Source organism: Lagenorhynchus albirostris, chromosome 6, assembly GCF_949774975.1.
Source record: "Lagenorhynchus albirostris chromosome 6, mLagAlb1.1, whole genome shotgun sequence".
Classification (NCBI taxonomy): domain Eukaryota; kingdom Metazoa; phylum Chordata; class Mammalia; order Artiodactyla; family Delphinidae; genus Lagenorhynchus; species Lagenorhynchus albirostris.
Window position 1 is genome coordinate 61,878,661 of NC_083100.1, and position 18,551 is coordinate 61,897,211.

The 18,551-nt window shown below is 41.7% G+C and overlaps 1 protein-coding gene across 1 annotated transcript in view; it reads right to left on the minus strand.

The window, feature by feature from the left end:
• The window catches only part of MYO3B (myosin IIIB), a 388,019-nt gene that overhangs the window by 270,044 nt on the left and 99,424 nt on the right, over positions 1-18,551 (minus strand). The window contains exon 9 of the mRNA XM_060151181.1: positions 4,298-4,363. Coding sequence (XP_060007164.1) covers positions 4,298-4,363 — 66 coding nt within the window. The remainder of the gene's footprint in view (positions 1-4,297; positions 4,364-18,551) is intronic.

An 18,551-nucleotide genomic window follows, 5' to 3' on the forward strand; every position in this document is an offset into this window, starting at 1 on the left:
TGGATTTGCCCTTGACGAAGAGAAATCCATCTTTATTGTCTCACTAGTCAGCTCAAGAGCCATTGATGAAGTCCTAAATCTAATTCTTAATAAAACCCCAAACGTTTTAGAGGCAAAATGAAAAAGCATAGTTCACAGATACCTTTTGGCCAAAGGTTGGGAAACTATTTTTGTTTTTTAGTCCAAAGACCTGAAATTAGTTTGAACTGAAAAAAGAAGTGACATCCTTTAGGACCAAGGTGAAGCTGCCGAATTGTTATCTTATCAAAAGGCTACTTCTGAACGGAGCCTCCTGACGGATACAGAAGTCTGGCTGGGACTTGAACCAGATAAACTTGTTATGCAAATAGCTTTAGCCAAAGGGGAAAGGGCTGATAATGAAATTGCCACAAAGCCAACCACACATTACAGAGGTGACAAAAAACATCAAGCAGCGACCTACCATATGCATAAAAAGCAGTGCAGAATTTACGTGAGCATCATGTTTAATTTATCAAAACTAAGCTGTCAGGAGTCATGCTTTGACAAATGCATAACTAACACATATAAATGAGTCAATTATCACTAACGACCACAGGTTCAAAACCAAACAGGCTGATGTTTCCTTTCTCTTTTTTTAACCCTCAAAATAGGTTTACTAATAGGATTTCGGACCTTAAAATCTCTCCTTCTGTCTCTAAATAAAGAAGGCTGGAAACACGTCTAAAAAACACTAAGCCATAGCCTGGTACTTACATCCTGCCTCTGCTCTCACCCATGCACTTATTTCTCTCTCTCTCTCTCTCTCTCTCTCTCTCTCTCTCTCTCTCTCTCTCTCTCTCACACACACACACACACACACACAGACACACACACACACACACACACACACACACACACACACACACACACACACACACACACACACACACACACACAGTTCCCTGTCTACACAGCTGTGATCACTGGCCTGCAGCCTGGTCAATCCCTTCAGACCCCTTCAGCAACAATGAGAAGCCATAAGGTCCTCTGGTGAGTGGTGACCATCATGGACCAAGAAAGACTGAAATTACTGAATTGACTCTGCTATGGTTCAGCAGTCACGTGGGGATAGGGTATTAAAGGTTTTAAAGCTGTTAAAATGTTTCTTGTCCTGTTTATTCTTTAGAAAGAACCAGTTTAGTTTACTCTAATACAATGCACTGTGGCCCCAGTGCATGTTTCTTGTCCTGTTTATTCTTTAGAAAGAACCAGTTTACTCTAATACAATGCACTTTGGCCCCAGTGCATTGTGGGAATTGAGGAAATTTTCTGGATAATTCAGGCTAAAAAACTTTTCCTAAATTACCAGATAATCATCTTCCCACCTCAGTCCCAGCAATAATGAAAATTTTATAATCTGGAGGTCTTAATCCTTCATCCTTTTTCCCTTTCCTGCCCAATACGAGCAAGGAGAGTATAAAAATAAGCCAAGGCTCTCTCTTTAAACAGACATTTCTAACCCAGTGAGTGTCTTTGTTTACATTTAATTAGAGATTTGAATAAACAGAATGAAATAGAAAATTAAAATTACATTTGGTAGTCTGGCTCCTTTATGAAACCAAAGGGCATTATTTGGGAATAGTGGGTAGTTTTCTACCTAAAAACATAAAATATAATAATTAGTTCCTAATCTTGATAGTTACATTCCTAAAAATCTTGTAAAAGGAAAACTCATGATTGAAGAATCTCAGATGTTATGGGGAAAACAGGACTGGGGGGCTGAGGTCAGGAAAGAATCCATGAACACCTAAAATATACAATATTTTCACTAATAAAACCAATAAGGACAAGTCATTAAATAAATAGAAGATGGATGACATTTTTCCATATCTTAAATTAGTAATAAAGCACACAATCACTTAATTTCTATTTACCTTCCTTGGTCATTAGAACCTCTTCAGACACTCTACTCTGTAGTTTCAACAAGATGCTTTTGCTTTGCCCCTGATGTATGCATACTAAAGGCATTGTTTTCTATGTTGAGTCCTCCATTCTAGTATCAACACTTTTCTAAGTCTAAAGCAACTCGAAATGAGTGCATTTGGAATTCTCAGAGTTGGGGAAGACATAAGCAGATTTAATTGGCATATAACAGGATTTGGCATATAACAGGATTTGCCATAAAGAAAAATCAACAGTAGAGAGGGATTTCTATCTATACTGTATTTAACCCTGAAAGTCCCAACCCTATCATCAATTATGTACCTTTATTCCCAAATCTGTCCAAGCAATACTGTGCTCAGTTTAAGAACACAAACATACTCTTGAAGAAGTATACAGAACCCAAACTTTGGTGAGTGGGTCAAGTCACATTTTAGAGGCATCACTAGAGCTCGGTATAGGAAAGTGTATCTGTGAATATGTAATGTGGTTTTCCAGGCCAGCAGCTTAGAGAAGGTCAGTCAAGGGCATCTGTGTGCAGCAATGGAATGAAAAGGAAAACTCCTTGGCTCCAGCCTTTGCCAGCAAAATCACTGGAACCCTAGCCCCTGGATTTCTTTCCCTGAAAGAAACACATTTCAGATCAGCCACCAGGATGTCTTTAGCTCTCCAGGGCCTTCCACCTCCTCCTTTGGCTTCCAAATATCAGGAAGTGGCTCTTCCTCTGCTCCTATGGGAGCATCATCCCTCCTGCTGTTATCTGTTGTCCCTCTCAACATTGCCCACTGTCACCACCATTGACTTGGGGCTGCTTCTGTATTCTGCAGAAACATCAGAGTGGGGACTGAAGGGACAAGGAAATGTCCTCCATCCCTGGCCTTGAACTTCATGGTCACATTCTGACACAGCCTTGCTAGTAGAATTCTTGGAGTTCTTTACCCTTCCTCTCTCCTGAGGAAGATGGCAAAAAGCTAGAGGGATTGATTGGACAATCAAACAATTTCAGGGACCTTGAACTATGTTGCATTGAAATGAAAATGAAACACAAGTATGCTTTGGAATTCAGAATTTTATCAAATTTTAGAAAAGTAAACCCGTGCATTTACTGTATTTTATGTAACATCCCCAGCAGGATCTGGGGCAGCACACTGTAATCAAACACATTAATATATCTGCAGCAATTCACATGAATATTCACACTGAGTAGGATAAATAATGGCTATAAATAGCCTCAATTCAGTTTAGGTCATGTGTTGCCACCAAATCAGTTCACGTAAGGTCAGGGCTTGCAGCTAAATGACTCAAGTACAAAAAAACTTCCATTTTTCAGAGGTCTTTGGATTTTCAAATTGTGAACAAGGGATTGTATTGTGTTTAAGGAAGGCGATCAAGAGACCCAGTCTGCTCCACTGCTCTGCATCTTGGTGGAAGTTAAGTATGCACATAGGTACAATTTAGAGAAATTTGTGTTGACCCTTCCCTACTTCCTGTTTATCAGCTATTTTGGTCACTTCTTTTCTCCTCCCATGACCTCTGAACCCCGTGTTTGATACAGCAGACACTGAGAGCACCTCTTCCCAGCTCCTAGCTGGGATATGGCTTGTAACAGCCTTGTCTAGATTCCTGCCCCTGCAGTTCACCAGGCCCCTTGCTTGGGGTCATATAGCCCCCTCCAACATACTGAGCATCTTCCCCAGAGGCAGGACCAGTGTGGTTCTCTGCCAGGGGACAGGCCAAAAGCTCATGTTCCCAGCACTCAGTCACCACCCTGTTGGTGCTGCTGTTGATTCTGTTCCTGTCTTAGTCCCATGCAATACTGCCTAGCTCCTGGTAACAGAGCTCCCACCAGGAGCATCGCCCATCAGCTGGGTTTTCATCTTGTTCTCCACACTCTGAGCCCTGGCTGGGGCTCCTCACCTTGGAGCCTCAGGCCTGAGATCTTACTTTGGCCCCTCAATCATCTTGGGAACTGGAGCCCTGCTCCCAAAGCACAGATCCTAAAGCAAAGCCCAACTTCCAAGCTGCAAAACCTCTACTGAAGGCTGCCACCTTCTGTCCCCTCTCTGGCCCAGGAGTGGATGTCAGATTTTTAGATGCAGTCTCCTCCCTTATTAAACAAGACCCACTGGCAATATTTGCCCCAGGACAGAGCAGAGTCAGATGAATGTGACACATATGATCAGAAGAACTGATTATAACCAAGAGTCAAATGGAACTCCTTATTTCTCAAATCCTGCAGGGGCATCTTCTATCATTTACTGGAACAAATTTTGTGTCATAATGTGCTAGAAGGCGTAACAACTTCTAGCGCCAAGTCAATTCCACACCTTGGACTTCTCCAATCACTGTCCAAGGACTTGCTGGATGAGCAATTTTCAGTGGAAGAAATACTCACTGTGAAATGAAGTGGCTGAATTCCTCACACCATTTTTCCGGATGAAGTAAAGTTGGTGGAGGATTTCTGAAAAATAAAAGCAATATTTTTCTTACAAAGAAAGGGTTCCGTTAAAAGCAAAATATCAACTTGCCTTTACTGATATTGTTTTAAATAGCTCTGATAAAATCTATTCTTGGGGCTTCCCTGGTGGTGCAGTGGTTGAGAGTCCGCCTGCCGACGCAGGGGACACGGGTTCGTGCCCCGGTCCGGGAAGATCCCACATGCCGCGGAGCGGCTGGGCCCGTGAGCCATGGCCGCTGAGCCTGCGCGTCCGGAGCCTGTGCTCCGCGACGGGAGAGGCCACAACAGTGAGAGGCCCGCGTACCACAAAAAAAAAAAAATCTATTCTTATTTCTTCCTGGGTGAGAGTCATTCACCAGCGGCAAATTATAAAGTGCCAGCCCCTACTCATTTCGTGGCTCATTTCCATTGACTGAAGGCCAATCATGTCCACGGCTTTCTGCAGGACCTCTGAGGGTTACACAGATCAACAACATTCCTCAAGGAGCAGACACTGTAGTGAAGGGTGAGGCAAGCACACAGCCACTATAACTGAGAGCTAAGTATTATTAGCGCCATAAGAAAGCTATAAACCGAGTGCTAGGGGCTTGAGAGAAACAGACTTTTAATTTTACAGGATTTTCAGATCATTATACTACCATTTGAATTAATTATGTGATGCAATTAAAGTATACTTATAAATTCACTGGTCACATTTTTAACTCTTTCCTATATGTCAACCTCTGCAATAGGTACTGGAGAAAGCAAAACCACTAAGACAAGTTTCAGATCCCAAGAAGATCCTCGGTAGCAAGGAGGACATACATCTAATACAACTAAGTACTGGCAGTCCAAGAGAACTAGAGAACTGTGGAAAGACTCTGGTAACCAGACCATTTCCTGGTGGGAAGGTAGGAAAAGGAAAAAGTAAGAACCCTGCATTTGGCTGAATATTTACCCAAAGAGAATCAATTTTAAAACAGAAGGGACATTACCTTTAATTGATAAGAATTTTTTCTTTCTAGCTATTAATGGAAATAGGGGTTTGTGAGCAAGTCAAGTTCAACAAATGAAGAAAGTTACATTTCTGCACACCTGAATTATGACTGTAAATCTTAAACCCATTAAAAATCTTAAACACCTTTGTATATATAACCCTTCACTTGGGTTCTAACTGCTTCCTAAAGCCATAGATTGCTCAGCCTCCATAGGCAGAGGAAGCAGCAAGAATGACCAGAAATTTAAAAAATGTATCAGATAATGTGATTGTAATTTGCCTCTTCAATACCATTCCGTTTTTCATTTCTTCTAGTACAATTTTTATTCTGGCACAATGCTGCCATATATATTTTCCTGAGTTCCCTGCATCTAGATTTGGCCATGTGACTGCGTTCTGGCCAAATGATATATTACTAAAATTGTTCTGTGGTGTTCCAGAAAGTCTTCTTAAAAGATGGGAGACATGCCATTTTTTTCTTCCCCCTATTTGCTTTCTGGAGCATGGATGTGATGGCTGGAGCCTCAGCAGCCATTTTAGACATGAAATGAAAATGAGAGCTATGAGCTGAGTATGGCAAAGAAGGTAGATAGGAAACTGGATTCATGATGACATTGTAAAGCTGCCATGCCAGCTCTAGACTGCTTCTCCCTAGTCTTCCTTAACAGGAAAGAGAAATAAACTTCCATCTTCTTTAAGCCACTGTTATATGCAATTAATCCTAATTGAGCTGATCCTATTTCAGACCTATTACATGATTAGAACACAATTTGACAAGTATATCACAACTACAAAGGTAAGTGGAAGCATAATAAAGGGGCAACTTACCCAATCTGGGGAGTTCCAGAAGACTTTAAAAAGAAAGTGAACTTGAGCTGGCCCCTGAAGATTGGTTGGATTTTTCAAGACAGAGGAGAGGGAAGCCATTTCAGGCTTAGGAAACAAGATGTACCAAGTCACAGAAGTGTAAAAAAGTCTGGTAGGTTCAAAGAACATGAGTAATTTTTTGAGGCTAGACTATATGATTCTTTCAGGTCTGGAGAGACAGTAGAAGGGAAGGATGAGGTGGGAAGGAAGAATGATGAGAGGAAATATATGGTTTCCCCATTCTGCATAAGAATTTAATCATCCTTCAGATCTTCTGATTCAAAGACCCAAAGGAAAATTATCTGTGTACCCACCTAGAAAGAGTAACAGTTGAAAGTTGCCCTTCAGTTATTTTGGAGACTGCCTCTATCTCATTCATTTCATTCAACAATATTTGCCTTTATCTTTCCCTGGCTTTCTTTAAATAATAAAAGTACCATCACATAACTTCTGCTTTAACACCAGCATGGCTGACCTGTTCTTACTGGCTCCAGCTGTTTGAGATTGTACATGCACATGTCCTCCCAGTTCACCCCTGTGGACATCTCTCAGTGAGCAGCTTACCCAACATCATCTCTACAGCCCTCTTCAGAGCTCGAACTTGCCTTGCTCTGCTCAGGTTTCCTGCTCATTCTGCTCTCATGGAGGTCAGTTCCACAGAGAAGAGGTGCTCAAGCAATCTACTGTCTAACACACTTCTTCCACCCCCAAAACCGTTAACTGTTTTTGCGTGTGGATGAAGAAGTTACTTGTAGACAAAGTAACAGACTTTATTAAACCCTAGTAAGCTTGACCTTGGCCAGCCGAGCATGGAGGGATAACCCTCTACTTTAATTAGAGAAATGACCTGGCAAGGGTCCACCGGAGGAATGGATGGAAGTGTCAATACTTGTGTAGAGAACACTGTCCACTGTCCCTTCCCTGTTTTCAGTCTGTCCCTCAGCAGGAACCATGGGCAGGGGCTACTGTTTATGTGTTGGCCTGAACCTCTGTAGTAGAACACAGAGGAAAACAGCAGATCGCCACCCACCCAGGCCACCACCAATCCATGGTGGCCTCACATGAACCCCACACAAGGAAACACTTTCTCTGAAGCTTGGCATCATAGGAATTTGGTTTTAGAGAAGCTCATTTCAACTTGTAGATGCCCCGCCTTTCCTGGAGTCCATCCATCATACTTAGGTTCAGTAAATTGAGGTCTTGTGAAAGATTACTATCTGAGTATAATGGAAACTAAAAGGAATTTGAAGGCTTTACAGTACTTTGTTTGCATTGGCAATATAAACTCCAGTTCTCCTGCCATCCAGGAAGAGCACCAAATAGTAACAATTGCACCTTTTTGGCTCCTCTCAACACTACAGATGCAAACTGCAACCTTGCCCAAAAGGGTCTCTCCCTGAAAGGAGAGATGCTTCATATTCAGTGTGATAGAAGAGTCAGTGAATAGCTGAGATAGGCAGGTCTCACTCAGGTACGTGTACGGATGCTGAGAGCAGGATGTATGAATGGTGAGTCCTGAAAGGTCCACGAACCTGAATAACAAGCGCTCATTTGGATAATGTTTATAAACAGATAATGTTTATAAACATACCAAGGCAATGTAGAAAAGAGATTTAGTCAGTAAAGGAGAATGACTATATTCGATTTGAGGTTTGCCTGCCTGGATTTTATTCCTGTGTTTTGACCCTAAATTCAATTTCTACAAAATGATCCCCTGCACACAGACAGGATTACGGCTACATGAGGCTAGCAGCAAGGGGCGATGCCCATTTTTGACATCATAATCCTGGGTCCAGCAAATACGATGGAGATAAAGTTAACCTTCTTCCCCCAAAGCCTCTGTGGAACAAAATGATTTGCTGAACAGTCAAACTGAATTGATTTTAATTTCTGAAATAGAGAAGTAGCTGACTGGATGAAGGGGGGTACCTGACCTCAGGACAACCAATCCAAGTTTAATCTGGTAACCTATGCCAAGGCATGACCCCAAATGATAAGCTGGGTCAATTCGATTCTCTTTAGAAGGTTTTCCTTTTTTCTCACCTTGAACTGAGAAACAAAACAAACAAACAAAAAACCAGGAGAATGAGGCACTTTAGTAATGGGAGCTGAAGCTGAAAGATCCATGACGAGAGGCCATGGAGTACACTGTACAAACTGGTTTTAGGAAGCAGATACTAGGAACAGGCAGGAAACCAGGGAACGAGAAGAAAGCAGGCCAAGTAGAGGAGAAAGGAAGAAATGAGCCGCAAGGAACACAGACCCCATGATGGGAGACCATGTAGGTTTTTCTTCAGTTTCTTTTGTGAGTGCTTCTCCCTCTGGTGCACCTACAATATTATCGGCCCCAGCATTCTGTTCTTAGCTCTATTCTCCTCCCGTTCTACACGTTCACTGAGGGCTCACTATACGTCATCAGCTTCCTAATCTATATCTCCTGCCTCAATTTTCCCTCTGCCTTTTGGCTGGTGCATCCAGCTACTTATTAGAAGTTCCATTTTGATTTCCCAGGGGCACCTTAAAGTCAGCATGTTCAAAACCAAACTCATCATTTTCCCCTAAATCTGCATTCTACCTGGTTGTTGAAGTCAGAAACTTGAGTTCCCCCCTCTCCATTGACCTCACATCCAACTTGAAAAGGCAGAATAAGGGTTCCCCTTATTAAAGAAGTCCACATTCTAATGCCCAGAGCCTATGAACATGCTACCTTCCACGGTAAAAGGGATTTTGCTGATGTGATTAAGGTTAAGGACCTGGAGATGGAAGATTACCTTGGATTACCTGGATGGACTCAATTTAATCTCAAGTCCTTTAAAGCAGAAAAGAGAGGCAGAAAGAAAGAAGAGGCAGGACAGATTCAAAGTGTGAAAGGTGCTCTACTCGCCACTGTTGGCTTTGAAGATGGGGGAAGGGAGCCATGAGCCGAGGAATGCTGGTGGCCTCTGATGGGCCTCAGCTAATACCCAGCAAGGAAATAAGGACCTCAATTCTACAAATGCAAGAAACTGAATTCTGCTAATGACCCGAATGAACAAGGAAATCAGTTCTCCCCTAGAGCTTCCACAAAGGGGTACAGCCCTGCTGACACCCAGATTTTAGCCCAGTGAGATCCATGTCAGATTTCTAAGCTACAGAACTGGAAGACAATAAATTTGTGCTGTTTTAAGATGTTAAATTTGTTAGAAAAGCAATAGAAAACTAATACATCAATCAAGCACCAACACCTATCAGTTCTACTTCCTAAATTCCTTTCTTATCACCCCATCCCCTCCTTCACAGCCGAGTTCAGTCCCATCATCTCCATCAGCCTACTCCAGTAGCCTCCTTATTTTTCTCTTTCCCTCTATCCTCATCTCCCTCTAATCCATCTTGCACTTGGCAGCTAGAATTTCTTTATAACATACAAATCTGACCTTGTTATTTTCTTGCTCAAAATTCTTCAGTAGATCTACACTGCCAGCATGATAAAATGTCAACTATTTTGCATGATATACAGATGGCCTTGCCTGCCTATCTACCCAATCCCATCTCAAACCACCTGCCTATGCTCACGCAATGCTGCAGTACTGCACTGTGCAGAACTTGCAGCTCCTAAAGCAAGTCCTGTTCTTTCATGCCTTGGGGGTTTTTGCACATGCTATACCTTCAGTTTTAGAATGCTCTCCCCAGTTTGTCAACCTAGCAGGCTCCTACTCATGCTTCATGTGTATCTTTAGTACCCAGCACAGCAGCACTCAGTAAATTTTTGCTGAATGAATGACTACATGAATGAATGCACACAAACATACATATACTGTAAGTAAACCAAGAAATGATGCCAGGACAAAATATGCCCTTGGTCCCCAAAGTAGCATAAAATTAGACAAATATGGAACAGCTCCTTTGGATGTGAGCAACTTCACAGCAAGCAGGGTTTGAGGAACAAAGGAGTCCACTTAGGTAGTAACTTGAGTTGGATTTGACAATATAAGCCTCATCTCTCATCATTTGGGCTACCTTTGTAGCCCAAATGTCACCAGGTCCCTGAACATACTTGACTAAAGTGAGCAAATCAATCATGATTTAAACTGCATTATAGACACTATCTAATGTCAGGACCACTATATACATGCATGGGGGTTGGAGACAGAAGAGAATCAATACTAATAATTATCCCATGTTGAGTGGTATTACAGTATACCAAGCTCCATGCGAAGTGCTTCACATGTAGGACAACAGAACATCACAACAATCATATTCCTATTGCAATAACAATAGGAATTATTATTCCAGTTTCACAGGTGGGGAAAATGCAGCTTAAAAGAAGGAATTTGCTTAAAAACATCCAACTAAAAAGTGGAAGGGTCAGGTTTCAAGGAGGTATTTCTGTCTCCAATGTCTACCACACTGTTCTCTGTATTTCATCTAATGAAGAATCCATTACTCTGGAAGGTGAATGAAGAGAACATACATGCAAAAAATGACAGAAAAACAATTAGCAGGCAATACCTCTAAGAAGGTGCAAAATAAAGTCCTCTAATATTAAAGTACACTCAACAAGGAGACGCTGAGTAAAAGATTTATCAATGGGACTGAGTTAATTAAGAAAGACTTCCTGGAAGTTGTCAATTTTGAGGCAGGTCCTAAACAGGATACATCAACCAGTTGGTGAGAGGGGGAGGGTGTTAGGAAAGGAGAAAGAGAATATAGGGAGGAAGATATAAAGACTGAAGTATAATAGTTAATAAATAATAACATACAGTTAAATAAACACAGGAGTGTGTTCAAAAGCTATTCTATGTCTTTACTCATAAAAGCAATAAAGCAAGACATCTGAGCACAATGAACTATTCTGAGAGTGTTAAACACTGCAACAACACAGCTGCCATTCTGACAACTGTGAGATTCATTAATGAGGGTGAGTGGTTAGATCCGTGCCTACGTCTCATCCTTCAGTATCACCACCTAGCCCCAACCAACGCTGCTTTTTGCCCTAAGTCACATCTTCCCTGTTCAAAATTAATTATTTCAAAATTTTTGTATTTATTTGTAATACATGACTCCATCTTAATTTTTAAAAATTCCCCAATGCAGGGACATAGAAAGCAAAGAGCAAAATACCTCTTCGTTACCACCCCTAATCCCAGTCTCCTCCCTGTATCAGTATGGCTTGTATTCTCTGACATTTTGTTTTTGCATTTTAAAATATTTGTTATAAATATAATATATATATAAATATATAAAAATATATAATATTTTTGCTGTGCTATAAATTATAATACAATAAACACAATATAAATTTTATATTAGTATTTATAATATATTTATAGTTGGGGACAGTAGAAATAGGATTATATGCTACATGTAAGTGTCCTGGTACCTATTTTTTCCATTCAGTAAAATGGCTTAAAGATCTTCCCATGCCAGTTTCATACCCAAATAGTTTTCCATAATGTGTGCAAACTATAGCTTAGCCATTCACCCACTGATGGATATTCAGGCTGTTTCTAGTTGTTTTTCACTGTTAGAAAGAAGGCTGAAATGGTTTACACGTGTCATAAGTGATTTCTAACTTTTAAAATGTTTTTTAGGTGGCGGACACCTCCTGTCAGTGAACATTTAGGATCCTGCCATGTAACTCAAATGAAGAGACAGCAGGTGCTGATTGCCTCATTTTCTCGAGGTGACCCAGTGAGCAGTTGTGGAGCAGAGGAGAAAGCGACCACCCAAAGGGCTTGTGGGGTTGTGAAGAGCACCCCTGGGTCACCACCCCCTAGACCACGCTGTGAATGAGAACTCTGAGTTATTCAACCCCACCAGGGTCAGAGCAACAACCCTGCTGCTGGGGTCCCCTCTGCCCCTTGCAGGCACCTGCTCCCTGGTTCAGACAGTGGGTACCTCTGGGTAATTATCTTGACACATGGGACACAGACCAAGATTTATTCAAAATATGCATATAATTCTGCTGAAGAGGAATCATTTGAAAAAAATTAAATAGCTGAAGATATTTCTTTAACATCAGAAAAGAGATGATATGAAAATGACACAGAAATCAGAAACACAATGCTATGCACTGCACCCTCAGTAAACGTGAAAGGCAGGTCCAGGCTAGAATGGATCCCCATGCAGAGTGCTAACCCCACAGTGAAGGCAGCTCTATCAGGGGCAGTCTTCTGAAGCAGGGAAAAGGAGGAAAGAAAAGGTTTGCAAGGACAATGCTAGATGGGAACATGTCTGGAAAGAAGCAAATGTAGGAAAGGAAAAACTCCTTCACCCTTCAAGTTCTCAACTGGGGCCTCTGTAGCAAAGGACAGACAACAAGAGAAAAGCATACAAATTTCTTTAATATAAGTTTTACATGCATGGGAGCCCTCATAAGGAAATGAAGGCCCAAAGAAACAGTTAAACCTGAGTATGTTGAAGAGTGGAGAGTCCTGGAAAGACGTGATGGAACAAAGAGTATGAGTAAGTGTGGTGAACTGGGGAAACATAGCAAGGCCTATTCATGCAGGTCCTTTCTGTGTCCACTGTCTTGGTCTTTGGAGGTAAGGATGCTCCTTCCCTCCGGGTGTAGGGAGGAAGAGGGTCTTATGACTTGCTTCTGGGGAAGGTCAGAAAGCCCTTCCTGCACACACGATTTCTCAAATTCCTTCAGTTTGAAATATTCAATATGCCAAGGTCCCATATTCAGGGGTAGCGCGTCCTGAACCGTGTCACAAAAACAAAATGAGCCTAAGTCACATCTCAGCCTTAGATAACCACTGTCTAAGAAAGGAGAGGTTTTATGATTAATACCTATGATAATTTATTCTACAATAACTGAAGAAGTTATTAAAAGCAGTGAGGAGAAAAGCAAAGATTTGTACTTAAACTTCAAGCTTGTTGATTCCTTTTTTTTTTTTGATTCTTAATAACCTAATTTGATCCTGTCCCTTAAATAACACCGTTTGCAATGTTAAGCTGTAATCACTAAAATGTAAAGTTACCACATCAAATCACATGTCTCATAATAAACCCATTTTTAACCATTTACCATCAGTAAGTGACAAGATGTTCATTTCCTCCAGCTTTTCAGCCCAAAGATCATCTCAGAATCCCAAGGTTACATTATGTTCCCCACGTCAGGCCTGTGCTTGAGATAGGACGTGTCATGGAGCTTATTAATCCTTGGCCACTACACTAACATTTCAAATGTTTACAAAAGGCATGAATTGCATTTTCTAATTCTCTCTAAAGCACATTGGGGTACCCTTCCCTTCTCTGTACTCTCACTATGTAAACACACAGGACACACAGGCAACTCAGCCATGCATGCAGAATGCGAGAGAAAGTCAAGGACAATAGAAACTGCTGTATCAAGTGGTGTGTGGCTCACTGTCTGAGCCAATGTGGTCATTTGCTGACATCCATTCTTCAATTTCCTCCTTCAACAAGAACTCAGCAACGCCATCAAATCCAACTGTTAGTGTCCAATGTGTCAGGGAAGTAGACCTTGCCCAAGGGCTGGCTAATGACCCTTTTCCTCTGTGGTCCTTTATGCACAGAGTGCAAGCCAAAAGTCTATTTTTTTTCACACACAGTTTTAAATGTATGATTTATTAATTCATGATTTTAAAGAGATGTGTTTCAAATAGATGACGTTTTCTAAATGCTTTTCCTATCCTCAAATTCTGGACTGTTTCTGTGGGTTCTGTGGGATTGTACTCATTGAAGGTGATCACTAAGGTGTGTCAAAGCATTTTGTAGATACAGAATCACTCCCCAATTAGGTTAGCATTTTAAGAAAAAACAGCTTTATATGTGGTGGGGTGAAAGTCACGGTGATAAGACAGTGGGCAAGGGAACAGGCAAAGCTAAAGAGCATGGGTTAGACACGCTATGCTTTCCTGGAGTATCCATTTTTCTGGTGATAAGTTATTTAAAGTTGTTTCATATAAAAATCATTGGGGAGTAGGCGAGGGAGAGACAATAAAAAGTAGGACTTCTCCCTGCCTGGGTTCTGAACTAATTGAGGAACAAGAAAAGTAGTCAGCAGATGGAGTCCAAAATGACACCTTTATTACCGATAGAGCTGATCTCAGAGAATGTGGCTTTTACCTGCAGGAAGTAGGCTTTCTAAGACTGAAAGACAGAGTAGGCAGACTTTTCCAGCTGGTCTTGGGGCCAGGGCTGGGTCCCTCACTCAGGGGCAGAGCCTTGGCCACTGAGCTGAGTGCAGGCTGAGAACAATCCCCCAGGGCAGGCTGACTCTCAAAAGAAAGGAGAAGGGAAAGAGCTGGGATCTGCACGTCCAGTGCCTTCCCAAATTCACCATTTGCATACATCACTTCTGATCCTCTAGGCTCCATCAGTTTGGGTCCAATCAGAAGACAGGAAAAACACCTATAATTTGAATAGGGAAAATTTAATATTAAGAATTATTAACTAGTAATAGGGGATTAGATATTAAGGAGTGAAGAGAACTCTAACAAGTACACGAAGAGCAGATATGGGAGCAGCTACCATGTCTAGATGAGACAGATTATCTGAGGAAGAAACTAATTTGGAAGAGCCCCTGCCCCCAAACTCAAGGCTGAGACTCTGACCTCATTGGAAAAGATGTGACTATGGCCCATGGTGGGTGAAGTTCTCAAGGTAAAACAAGCCAGGGCTGGCAAACAGGAAACCAGCTGCCTGGTGCCTGAGACTCATAGGAAGCTGCCCAGTGGGTACTGGTAGAACTTGCTGGAGGGTGAGCACCACTGGGTGTCCCAAATGCCACTGATTAGCCAAAGGCCACAGAAACAAGAAGTAAAAGGCTCCTGAAACCAGGAAGTGGGCCCTTTCCTCTGGCAGTGGCCTTCCAGTGCCCTCTACTGACAAAGCTTAACTTCTGCCATATGGCAAACGAGAAATGTTTAGGAGTCCACGCCGGTGTCACAAAGCAGGGGAAAGAAGGGTAGATTTGGAGCTGAAAGGCACTAGATTAATGACTGGCACAGGAAAGAAGTGAATGAGAAAACAGAGAGGCTAGCAGTCTTACAGAGAGAGGTTAGGAGTCTTACAATGTTCTTTTTTTTTTTTTAAGATGAAACACCAGATTTTAAGAAATTTCTATTTCAGGGTAGGGGAGGGAAGGATTGGGAGTTTGAGATTAGCAGATGCAAACTAGTATATATAGGATGGATAAACAACAAGGTCCTTACTGTCTAGCACAGGGAACTATATTCAATATTCAGTGATAAGCCATAATGGAATATAATATGAAAAAGAATACATATCTATAACTGAATTGCTTTCCTATACAGCAGAAATTATCAATAACACAGCACTGTAAATCAACTATACTTTAATAAAATATTTTTTAAAAAAGAAATTTCTATTTCAGGCTTGCAATAGGTAACTTCCAACCATGATCAACTGAATGAGTCCAGTCTCCTTTGCCTTAGGAGCACTTGTTGGATATATTTTAGAGGTAATGAAGAAATAATGGAAAACTTCTTCTTCCCCCACTTAAAAAATCTGTTTTGTCATGGTGCATCAAATTTCCTCATTAAGACTCATTGCTTTCTATCCCAGAAGCTCCTTATTGAAATAGGAATGTTCTGGGAAGCATCCTATCGTAAACCTTTATTGGCCAAAACTTTACTTGGGATAAAAGGCAGACAAGAATAAAAACTTAGAAAAAGGGACGCAGAACAAGGACCAGTGAGGGGACAGGACTACAAATACAAGCTTAATCTCTCTGTGATTTTCCATTTCCAGGATTCCAACTTTGTGTGAGCTGAAAGAGTGAAGAGTCAGGTGGCATGACACCTCTTTTTACTCTTTCCTGTCTCTGCCTCTAAGATCTCTCTCAACACAGAAAAGGAAACAATGAAACTCAGTGTGGTTCAAAATACTTATTCCAGGATCATGGACACAAAGGGGAACTCCTTTTTCTTCTGGGCCCCCTTTCCCACCAACACAGTCACAGGAGTGCTCGGTACAGAATAGGCTGAGGGGAGCTGATAATGGTGCTTCCTCCTATTCTCTCAAGCCCATTCTGGAACCCAAGACTTTCCCTTAAGCTGGACCATTTTCTTCTGTACCATCTAATATTATTTCTGGGGTCTGAGTCCTTAATTTCTTGAGAGCTTATTATGTATAATAAGCACTGTTATAAGAATTCACTCATTTAATCCTCGCATAAACTCTCTGAAGCAGGTTATACAACTCCCTATTTTAGAGATAAAGAAACCAAGGCTTAGAGCAGTTCAGAAGCTGGTAATGGTGTGGTCAGGCTTCCGGTGCAGGCAGCCTGATCCCGAAGAACACAATTGCAACCAATGTGCCATCCTGCTTCCCCACCTGGGAATTCCTCTTGGTTAATTAGACACCACAGTATCTTTAGATTCTGCCAGAGCAATTTATGTCCTTTTAATAGGGGAATAAGGGTCGGATTTAATAAGCCAGTTGTCTTTCTGACATCCCTCAACTTAAACACAGTACTCTTCAGATAACCAAGACATTAGCAAGCAAATCCAAAGAACATTTTGTTCGGGATGCAAAATGATCAGTAATAGGGAGTATGAGCTGAGAATGCTTTCATCTGTTGAGTTTTATGCATCCTCTGTCATTCAGCTCCTTCTAAAGTCACAGCTGGTAAAACCAAATGGGTCATTTTACCACAATCAGACTAACGTCACAGTTCAAGAAGCACCATTTGTCCTCTAAGGCAAAGCCATGCACCTAATTACAACACACTGTTAATAAATTTATAATAGACAAACAGAAATTGACTGCTACGGATTTATTTTTCCCCAGCAAAGCAAAACCATTTAAAGGGCATTTTGCACAGCTATTTCTTCTTTTATGTTTCAGTAAAGTTAGCAATATATCCTAGACAGGAAAAAGCAGAGCAGACCTCAGATGAACAGATTGTATCATCAGATCCTACCACATTGTCTCTAATGGGGGAAATTAGCAGCTGAACATCAACACCTGTCACCATGAGCAGACCCTGGCACACACACCAGGTAGGAAGGCTGTGCAGCTCCTTAGAGCAATCTGAGCCTAGGCCACCAGAGCCAGCACGCATGCCAATGCTCACAGAAGCAGGCTCCATTTAAAATCAAGTGGATATATTAAATGCCAGGGGAGATGCAGCTGCAGTTCCTAAGGAAGACTGGGTGTTTTTAAGTGTGAGCTCTAAAGATGTTTTATGGAGATTGTGCTAACTGCCAGTGGAACCACACAGACTTAGGCAGAGAGACTCGCCCCAGCAGAAACCACTGAACATTCATCCCCTTGCAAGGGCAAAAGGTACCACCAGAGCAGCAACCCCCTTTCACACCTGGGTGGCTTGAGTCATGTCTGCAGTGGGCAGATAGGGCCAATTGTTTCACCAACCTCAAGATCAATTGCAGTCATTGAAACTGAATGAATTATGCTGCAAGTCCCGGCAAAGCCCAAGTGAACAAGCCCACATTTATTTATCTGACATCATAAGCATGTCTTTTCTTTACATGGGCTTTGACCATTTTCCTACCTGGTTGCTTAGCAACCTTTTGAACGAACAGAAATATGGGAGAGGGATGCTAGAGACATACCAATGAATGAATTTGTATTTATTTCACAGACTCCTTTTCAAAAATCAATCTGTTGTCCCTCCTGGGGTGGGGGTGGGTGGGGGAGGAGGGGTGTGTTATATTATCATAATGCTGCTACTCTTATAGCAGGAACATACAATGCCAGCAAGTATATTTATACAAGCATACTCAGCAAACAGAGGGCGGGGGAGGTATCACTGGTTACTGCACGTTAAGAATATTAAGAACAAATACATCAACATCAAGTCAAAAGAAACATATTGAGTAAACACAATGCCCATTTCACTGTTCTCTCTCAGGAAGGTCTCAGACCATGCCTGAGGAAAACCTGTAATCTCTCTCATTTCCTCCTGGTTGTGAGTGGCTGGTGAACAACACAGCATTCTCATCTGCCTGGTATCCGTTCTTTTGCTAAATAATATTTCCCTACAAAAAGTACCCATTCCATTCAGATGCTCAAGTTTATTTGCAAAGAATTGAGCAAAGTAGCCTCCCATGATTCTTTTAATTTCCTCAGTGTCTGTGGTTACTTTCCTCTTTTTTTAAAAATTTTGTATGTTAAAACTTTATTTTTTCATGATTAGTTAACAATTCATCCATTTTATTATTTTTATCCAAAAAGAGCTTATGGGGGCTTCCCTGGTGGTGCAGTGGTTGAGAGTCCGCCTGCCGATGCAGGGGACACGGGTTCGTGTCCTGGTCTGGGAAGATCCCACATGCCGTGGAGCAGCTGGGCCCGTGAGCCATGGCCGCTGGGCCTGCACATCCAGAGCCTATGCTCCGCAATGGGAGAGGCCAC